Raw genomic sequence first — 9,925 nt, 5'->3', positions numbered from 1 at the left:
TTTTTTTTTTAGCTAGAAATAATGAAGCGTGTCCAAATCTGGTCCCCAAGGGCTCCTGTCCTGCATGTTTTAGATATCTCCCTCCTCCAACACACCTGATTCAATGATCAGGAATGTTATCAGGCTTGCTTATGAGCTGATCATTTGAATCAGGTGTGTTGGAGGACGGAGAGATGTGAAACAGGCAGGATAGCGTCCCTCGAGGACTGGAGCTGGACATGTCTGCGTTAGACAAACATGTGCCTGTTTATTCTAAGCTATCGATCCATCCATCCTTCTCATCGAGTAAAGGTTCACCTTTCTCGCGGTCGGAGCCTTCGTCGCCGGCATTCTTGACGTTGACCATCGCCTCAAGGTTGCAGTGCGTGGCGATTTCATGCTCCAGGTTGGTTGTCGTTTGAGTGTACTGAGCTTCGAACTGAGCCTTTTGCTCCTTCAGCTTCTTCTGCTTGATCTGGATTGCAACGCTAAATGTCGAACACAGTACAGTGAGTGAACAGTTCAACACTTGCATTTCGAAGGATAAAAATGAAGGATTTATTTTCCATTCATTAGTTGGGTCCCAGGTGAGCGAGCTTTTCTCAACTGGCTTCGGGTGATAGGACGTGTACACCTTGGCCCGGTGGCCAGTGTAGACTAGAGGTGTTTGCAAATTGCTTAAGAGAACACCAAGTGCAGTTTTTCAATCAAAGTATCTGTAATTCCTACATGTGTCCACTGGAGGGCGCACAAGGATTTATTTTCCATTCATTAGTTGGGTCCCAGGTGAGCGAGCTTTTCTCAACTGGCTTCGGGTGATAGGACGTGTACACCTTGGCCCGGTGGCCAGTGTAGACTAGAGGTGTTTGCAAATTGCTTAAGAGAACACCAAGTGCAGTTTTTCAATCAAAGTATCTGTAATTCCTACATGTGTCCACTGGAGGGCGCACCGACGCAGCATTTTATTCATATGAAAATGAACTTATACTGTCCAAGTATTTGAGGACAGTGAATTTTACAGAGTGCCTGTCAACAGCATGAGTTCAAAAGAGGTTGGACTGGTGGAACCCTTTTATGTTTTGTCCATTCCCTGCGATAACTGCACTCCTCTTTCTGAATAGTTCCCAGTTTCGTTTGTATGGGGTGATGAGTCAGTTAAGGATGTCAAGAGTTTCAGATGGATGTGTACATTTATGTCACTTTGAAATGATTTCAGTCTCATAACAAGTTGTTTGATAAAAAGCGACCTGTTTTTGGAATGTGGGAGGGAGTACCAGGAGAAAATCCACATAAGACCAGAGAGAGCATGCCAACTCTACACACTCTTTTCTCCTTTGTAGTGATGGGCAAGTGAAGCTTCATGAAGCACTTGTGGTAGTTTTTGACTCCTCTAGATGGCACTCATGGTTTAAAGATGCAGTGAGAATGTTAATACATTCCATTGCACCTTTATATTTAAACCAAGATCACCATCTGGAGGAGTCAAAAATATATCACAAGTGCTTCATGATGCAGGGACTCCTGCTTCCTCCCACATTAAGCAAACACACATTTTAGGTAAGTTGAAGACTCTAAAATTGTCTAAATTGTTGAATTGTGAATGTTTGATTGTCTACATGTGAATTGGAGTTGACTGGTGACCAGTCCATGGTGTACCTCACCTCTCGCCCAAACTCAGTTGGGATTGGCTCGAGGGACACATATAGGGGTGGAAATATGGGTGGACACATATAGTACATAAACTGAGTGATCATATTTACAAGTCAAGAATAGTTCCCTCACTTACGATTGAAAGAAAACAAATTCAGAGCAGCGTGCATTCACTCACATAATGTCTCAAGTGGTTCAAAATGGCTAAAGGCAAAACAAATGGAATGAGATGTAAAGGAGGATTCACCTGGCATTGTTGGCTTTCGTACACATAGCGCTCAAGTCCGAAATTTCCTTGCGGATGGCTTGCAACTCCTGTAGAAGACAAAATGGGCAACATCAAACGCACATTCCTGCAGTTGCAAGCTCAAGCAATGGAGGTTTCGGTGCGGTGCAAAATGTAGTTCTCAGAAACATTTCAACAGGAACATTCACGGGGCTGACCTTTTTCAGTTGAAGCTGTATTTGCAGGAACTCGTTCTTTTCCATCTCCAGAATATCTAGTTCCTTCTTTAACTGCCCGTTCCTAATCATCAGCTCATTGAAGCATATGTGACCCTTTAAAAAAAAAAAAAAAAAAATCATGACTACTTTTAGCTTTGAATGATGGATGTGAGGGATGAAGCCCGAACCTTGTACAGTTTGTCCTCTTTCGACAAGATATCTTTTATGGAAGTGTCTTCACATTTCGTATTATGCGGCGCGGTCCCCCCTCTCTGTGCGACCAACTTCCTCTCCCATTCCAAAATCTGGGAAGCAAGCAAAAGATGTGTTGGCATGACACTACGCAACAAGAACGCAACTGTTTTAGCACGACCGTTCTAACCTGCTTTTTAAAAGACACCAGTTTGGTTTTGTTTGCTAGTAGCTCCTCCTCTATCGTCTCCTCGCTGGACAAAAGGGTATCGAGATCTTGCACAGCGTTGACTTCTTTCTTTTGGTTAGAACTACTCTGAGCGATGGTGAGGATGTGTAAAAGTTCATCATGTTCAGTCTGGAGCCTCTGGATCTCTCTGCTGCTCAGACAAGGATAAAAGCAAATACACTCGCATTTCAAGCCAACAGAGCAATGAGAATTTATGTTTTGGTATGGCATGGACATGAAAAAGGAATTGAGGATTGATAAAAAAAAAAAATTACAAAAAAGTAACCCACTTGCCTGTCTTTCAGAAGGAGGCTTTGAATTTTGTCATCGTATGCCTGTTTGTCCTTTACAGCTTGACGAAATTGTAGCTTTAATTTGTGCAGGTCATTTTCAGCTGCAATTAAAAACAAGAATGCAATTTCATCCTAGTCCCATTGTTTCGCGTGAGACAGAGAGGGCAAAAACGTCCTGCACTACAGATACCATTTACAATAACGTACCTGATAGTTCTGTATTTTCAGGCCCCAAAACATGTTTGCAATATGTAAAAGTCAACAGTCAAGCCATCGTCAAGCATATTTTCTGAGGATGTAGGATGACTTTAAACAATCATGCATTGTTGTTGTTGGTGCAGTGTCACAGCAGAGGTTTGTTTTTCATCTGGCAGCTTGTTTCTAACCGATAAGAACCACAAACTGTGCGTGATGTCACTTACGATTTTCCTCCTGTGATCGACCTCGGGCAGACCGTTTCATGTTTCATGAGAGTGAGAGCGCGCCTCCAGTCTACGAAAGAACACAGCAGTTGGTGAGATTAAAGTACTTTTTAAAAATGTTTTGCATGACTTAAGTTTATCTTTTGTCAAATAAAGTTGACCATATTTCAATACAATGGGGCAAAGCTAAATTATACGTAGCAAGAATATACAAAGAAAACCCCACCTTATCCCCAAAGATAGTACTTTTTAGTTACACAAGAGTATTGCGCATTTGCACTAAATTCATTCTTCTAATGTGACTAGAATATGTGACTACATTAATAGCACATTTACATGTCATTATTTTAGTGTGACTAACTGCAGATAGAAATTGGATCCATCGTCTATTTTGTATACCGCTTATCTTTATTAGTGTAATGAGTGAGTTTGAGCTGATGCTAGGCGACTTCGAGTGGGAGGCAGTGTACCGTCTGGATCAAAATTCACACTCACATTTCCAGAAGTGATCTAAAAATTGATATATTTCAAACCCAAACCACAAACTATCGGTTTTCCCATTCAATGTGCACCGAGACTATCGACCAGCACATCCAAGTCGTGATTATGTGACGCTTGCTTCATTCAGTGTGCAAGAAGAGGTGAGAGTCGCGGCAGGCAACCCATGACAACACCCCTGCCCACAAAGCTCTAAACTTCTGACAGTTCCTGGCCAAGAAGGCCATCACCATGCAAGTGCAATCTCCGACTCACCCAACCTGGCTCCTTATTTTTTCCTTTTTCCCAAGATCAATGGAGTTATCCAGGGAACAACATGGCCCTGATGACGAAACAGCAGAGGATCCCGGAAGAGTCCTTCCAGGACTTCATGAAGGCTTAGCAGAGAAGGCTTGGAAAATGTTTTGGACTGCAGGGGAATTAATTCTTTGTAGGGGAATTTGTTTTGTGACAACAGTCCTGCAATGTTTTACACAGACTTTGCAAACAACTCAATCAATATACTTCCCAGTTTTCCTTAACTGTCATCATATTACTATCTTAAGTAGACTATATTTATTCCTTACCAGATACCAACATCATAATCTACTGTTTTACTTGCATTTAGATTAGATTAAAACATTTGTTCAATCTGTTCTCAATGTTATCTATCTCCTTCTTTATCATCAAAATATAATTTAAAGTTTAGTTAAATTTTTAAAAATTGGGCATAGAGTTGGGTAAAACCTGAGAATGCTGCTTTGTCTCCCCCTGCAGGTTAGCTGAGGTTGCTAGCTCACGTTGCATCACGTCCAACAGCCCACTGAGTACACGTCCGCCGAGTCATTGTCGTGACGTCAAACTAACGTAAAATTAACGGGGGTCGGCTTCATTCAAAAAACAAACAAAGAACAAAAACATTTCCAGTTACTAGTTAACGTTTGGGTCGCAAAGGCGGGTTGTGTTCTTGTTTGCTCACGGTGTACGTCGACGGTAAGTGAACGTTGATCATGACCGCGGTCGTCATGTCCAAGCTAGGTAGCTGCTCCTGTCGTGACGTCACGCGCCAGCTGTGTGCTTACTTCCGCGTTTAATACACAGCGTGAGGCACTGTGATACAGAGTACGGGGTGGATGACATCATTGTTCACTTTCTTGAATTTACTGCGCAGTAATAAAAGGATTTCTTTCTTTGCTCTCTATCTGTCCATCTATCTACAGTATGTCTTTCTTTTCTGTTTTCTCTCTTCTTCCTCCTCTACCCAGCTACCAACCAACCAACATTCATACTCGTGCTATACTTTTCTGACAAAGAGGCACCCCAATTACTTGGCAAGAGACAAATTGATAATGTGAATCACTCAAAGGTGTTCTCCACAATAACAATTCGGTACTGGTCAATGACAACAGCTCGAGAAAGGCGGGACGTTCGTACAATACTTCGAGCTGATTGGGCGATGCCACAACCTGCGCACTCCTCCCTAGTTTTATTTATTTTTTGACCAATCACTGCAATGGATGAAAATGTCCACGCGTTGAGCAAACAGAAATATCAAACTCTTCTCAGCTCCAGTAGGTAAAGAAACACAAATATCTTTTTCAGCTAAAATGCTCAAAGTGCCCCTTGCTGTTCTTGTAAAAATGAAATTGGGGAATTCTGCGAGAACAGAATTAATTGCAGCGTCCATGCGTTGGTCCACCGGTCTCGCCACGTTTGGTTTGTTTGTTTACCCCCAGACTCTGCACTTGTTGTTTTTGTCACACCCGCATATCACGCCCCCAAACACACGGTGGCGCGGCTCGGGATAAAATGGATTCTCGGTGTTTCCTGAACTCACAAATACCGCGAGAATTCAAGTTTGCTGGCAAGGTTAACGATTCAATAACATCCACCTCGAATCATGTGTAACACAAAGAATTATTATAGTATTACGATTACAGCTGACATCCTGACAATTAAATACAGAATTAATGCACAGGTGACCACTATCTAAAGGACAACGATAGGATGGTGACAAGAATACCTACTAAGATTAAAGTGTAAGACTTAAAAGTGCAAAAGAATTGGTGGCAAAAAAGACAAATTTTAAGCACATTCCGTGCACCTGATGCTGAGTGTCAGGAGGTTAACTTAATTTTCAATTGTGCTCAAATAATATTGTAAACAACAGCACACTATTAGTGGGTCTAAGAAGCTCCTTTGAATCATTTAGAATCAAAATTTTAGATGGTCAGGTTGATGGAGACAACATTTTTGTAAAACGATTTGGTGAATAATGGTGAAAGATAAACAACGCACGCGCACGCACACACACACACACACACACACACACACACACACACACACACACACTGCATACAAAAATCAAAAGTACTGTTCTTCCTCACTGCCTTGTTAGCACCACGAGTGCCTTACATGTCTAGGGCATTTTATTTCTTTTTCTGACTAAGTACACAGTCTTTTATTAAACACACATTTGAAATAGACAATTGATTATAGAATATGCCGGATATAAAACCTGGAGGATATCGTTAAAATGGGATCCTTTTCAGAACAGGCTCCGCAGGTCTATAGTGGCAAGAAGGGTGTGTAGCGCAATGATGTCATGACTGAATCACCGCAAACTTTGACCTGATGCGTGTGTAGGATTGCACCGAACTGTCCTTCGGTCAAGTCCAATACACATACAATATGTATAACCTACATGCACGTCAAGACAGAGGTAAAGGTCAAACTGCTGTTGCCTTATCCTTCCCGGAGTCATTTAGTCCTCACAACAAAACACACGCAAGTGCCTGATTTGCTCCAGGAGCTTGCCCTGTGAGTCACAAGCTGTTTTTTGAATGAGTCAACTGTCAAGAGAGCCCACGCCAACCCCCCCCTCGCGGCCCTCCCTCGCACACGGGGGCACATGTCGCCCACGCTTTTACGTGGGCTTTCAGCTCACCGTGGCATCACTTCCTCCCTCTTTAAATCACTTATGACACATCTTCAAACAGCCCAGAGCAGTGGAGATTTATTGGCTGGCGCGGTTAAATCCATTGACCTCAGTGCTACAGCAAGGTTTCAGGAAAAAAAAAATCTTTTGACTTATCCTTCATAATCTACAAAGTATGTTTCTCTTTTTTTTTTTTTCTTTCCGGAGACATGCTGTGACGAGTGGTGGCGTGTGGTGAATTTTCTGCTGAATTAATAGTCCAATAATAGTTCTTGCTCATGGTGAGTCAACAGGAAATGATGGAGCGGGAGTAAGGCAAAGGAAGAAACTGGAGTGGAGGTTGGAAGAACGAAAGGAGAAAATACAGGGAAAAAGAACGAGTGACTTTGTCATGTCCTAGGATTGTGAGCTATGCAGCGGGGAGGGACACCCGCGCACATAAACACACGCACACACACACATCCAAATAAAATTCAGCACACACACACACACACACACACACACACACACACACACACACACACACACACATCCAAATAAAATTCATTCAAGTCAGTGATGTTATTGTCATTAATCTGTAGAATAGAGCAATGGTCCAAGGGTTCAGATGTCATAGCTTGAGGGTCTCCCGAATTAATTTGCTATAAATTATGTCATATCATTTAAAAAAAAAAAAGTGCGTCCTTATCTATGATACAAATGACAGGTGCGTCCATAAAGCAAACAAATTGAACCAATTGGTCCTGCCTACCTTAGTTTTGGGCTTCGAAAAGCCCTGATATGACTGTGACTTATCATTACATAAATCTAACATCCTGTTTAAATAACGCTTTATTTATTTATTTTTTTTTAAAGAATAAGGAACAGGAATCAAGTCCTATTTTCGAGAACAAAAGGTGTACTGCACTATTTTAAGAATACATCCTCATTTTAAGAGTCTCATGGCATCTTTTCCAGAATAAAAGCAGGCAGGTGAGGTTGTGCTACGACCGGCGTAATATTCTTTCTAATACTATAAAATTGAGATTGTATTTTTTTAAATTTACGTCAATATGATAATGTTGCGACTTTATCTTGGAGAAATCGGACTATTCTCATGTCTTTATGTTATATTTTTATCCAGACAAATTTCATCTTTTTTTTTTGGTACTTCCGTTAACTATGAGAGCGGAGGATTATGAGAGCAGATTCTCTGAGGGGTCCTGGACCCAAAAAGTCTTAGAACCCCTGCAACAGAGATATGACGCTCTCATGACAAATATGACACTGCAACTGACATCTCGGATAATGGAGGTGGTTACTACGAAAGACTTTTGACCGCAGTACAAGTTGTGAAAATAATCCCCTGTCACATATCACATTTCGATTTATTTAAACCCTCCTTCTTAAAATGGACTTTAACCCACAATAAATTGCAAATACGAAATGTACAGACAATAAGAGCCCCGCAAGTTTGTGTGTGAGTGTATGGAGGTTAGGTGTGGTCAACAGCAGCTCCTGCATGAGCCTGCTCCTCGTGTTTATGCGCTTTAGTGTTCTGCCGGCGATTAAGAAACATCCGAAAAGTGCATCAGCACACCTCTTGCCAAAAGTCGGCCGGAATAGACTCCAGTTCACCATTTACCTAAAAGTGATTTAGTGGCAATATAAAATGGATGGATGAATAATTTGTAGTGTTGAACAACTTTGCTGCTTCATACTGCATGTTATTCATCCTCTCGAAAATGATAACTTTGCCTTTAAAGCCAGTGATCAAAGGGACCCATCAATCCTCGGCCAGTCCTCCTCTTTTTCCTACGCGGGGTGGTGGATGATTATTTGATAACTGAGCTCTATCCCATCCCATGAGGTCAAAGGTCGTGTTGCAAGGCCCACTCAGACATCCGAGGAGCTCGATTCTTTCCCGCTTCCTCCTTGCTGTCAGAGCCACTGAAAAAAAAAAGCAATTTAATGAAATGATTGGCATGTTTTTTAAATCCCCTTCTGCAGTAAGTCGATTAAGTTTGTATATGAATGAAGAAAGAAAACAGGCGTACAGTTTGAATGAAATCATTACTGTTCCATGTCAGGCTGACGGAAGTTGTGGGTGGGAGCACACAACTGCAGTTTCTCAAGTGTTGGATGATGCCGCACCTAGTTCCACCATTTTGTAGCCTGGCAAATAAGATTACTCATCAACTCAGGAAATCTATTTTTTTTGGGAGATGGTGGGCCACTTCATTCTCACCAGTAACCCACACATGTATGAATCCTTAAAAGACAGAACTTCATCCATCCATGCATCCATTTTCCACACCGCTTATCCTGAAGAGGGTCACCAGAATTGCTCGAGCCTATCCCAGCTGACTTCGGGCGAAAGGCGGAATAACCCCCGAACTGGCCGCCAGTGAGTCACAGGGCACACATGGAGACAAACATCCATACACACCCACATTTGCACCATCACTGAGTGGGAACGGATCCCACGCTGCCCACATACAAGTCACGCGAATGCACCACTGATACGCCATCAGCGACTTAAGAAAAAAAAAAACAACTTTGATTTTATAATCTAAATTCAGGCATTGCGCAATTCAAGTATAGTGAGTTGACTGAAAACACCAGTCTGGCTGTAATTACTATTACATGTTTGTACACAGCTGGTTCTTCTATAAGAGAATTCCCCGTGACACTGTGTCAGCAAATCAACTGAGCACAGATGTATTTACCATGCCGCATGTATGTTAACACAAACATTTGAGATGGAAGACAGATACGGTGGAACCTCTGAAGTTAAATCACAATCTGTTCCAGTCTTTTCGTCTGGCAGCACAAAAAAAAAAAAGATCCGTCTTCCACCAGTCGATCGTAGACTTTCATTTGAAGGCTCTCGTTTGGCCGTAGGCGTGAATGGTTGTTTGTCGCCAATTGACGTTGGAGTAGCTCTGTAAAATTGCCACCGGGGAAAGAAATCTGTCATGGTTTGAGAATCCAAAATGGCTGTCGCACTCCTCCGACACGATGTACAATGTACGCTGTCCATTTCTTGAAAGTGAATTTGCTCTTCACAAGATACCCAGCGGACGGCCTGCTGCCAACACCGCTGACGAAAACCTCAGAGCTCTAAAAGCAGGCGTCCACACAAACACAGGGAAAGATTATCCTCAATTCAGCGGCTGTGTTGGAGGGCAGTAACACTTGGACTGACTTTAGCTTCAAAAGATTATGGTGCTCAATAGCCAGTCCAGTTTCCGATCTGCTTTATCCTCACAAGGGTCGCGGGGGGGTGCTGGAGCCTATCCCAGCCGTCTTCGGGCAGTAG

The 9,925-nt window shown here is 42.3% G+C and overlaps 1 protein-coding gene and 1 long non-coding RNA gene across 3 annotated transcripts in view; one reads left to right on the top strand and one right to left on the bottom strand.

The window, feature by feature from the left end:
- The window catches only part of LOC109514726 (coiled-coil domain-containing protein 114-like), a 13,527-nt gene extending 9,005 nt beyond the window's left edge, over window positions 1-4,522 (bottom strand). The window contains exons 1-8 of one of the 2 annotated variants that reach the window (XM_019868064.1): window positions 4,434-4,522; window positions 3,210-3,279; window positions 2,789-2,888; window positions 2,456-2,645; window positions 2,262-2,378; window positions 2,074-2,187; window positions 1,877-1,944; window positions 298-467 (exon numbers count right to left, since the gene is read on the bottom strand). In XM_019868064.1, the coding sequence (XP_019723623.1) occupies window positions 298-467; window positions 1,877-1,944; window positions 2,074-2,187; window positions 2,262-2,378; window positions 2,456-2,645; window positions 2,789-2,888; window positions 3,210-3,249 (799 nt within the window). In that variant the 5' untranslated portion in view covers window positions 3,250-3,279; window positions 4,434-4,522. Of the gene's footprint in view, window positions 1-297; window positions 468-1,876; window positions 1,945-2,073; window positions 2,188-2,261; window positions 2,379-2,455; window positions 2,646-2,788; window positions 2,889-3,209; window positions 3,280-3,967; window positions 4,058-4,433 lie in introns of those variants that run through there. The other variant, XM_019868063.1, reaches the window with a different exon arrangement.
- Window positions 297-5,663, top strand: LOC109514739 (uncharacterized). Its single transcript, XR_002168043.1, has 2 exons — window positions 297-385; window positions 3,998-5,663. It is a non-coding gene; the product is annotated as an uncharacterized LOC109514739 (long non-coding RNA).
- Window positions 5,664-9,925: the final 4,262 nt, after the last annotated feature.

The sequence above is a fragment of the Hippocampus comes genome, unplaced genomic scaffold (genome assembly GCF_001891065.2).
Source record: "Hippocampus comes isolate QL1 unplaced genomic scaffold, H_comes_QL1_v1.1 scaffold157, whole genome shotgun sequence".
NCBI classification, from domain to species: Eukaryota; Metazoa; Chordata; class Actinopteri; order Syngnathiformes; family Syngnathidae; genus Hippocampus; species Hippocampus comes.
Note: the sequence above shows the minus strand (reverse complement) of the source record. Positions and strands in the feature narration are given on the sequence as shown.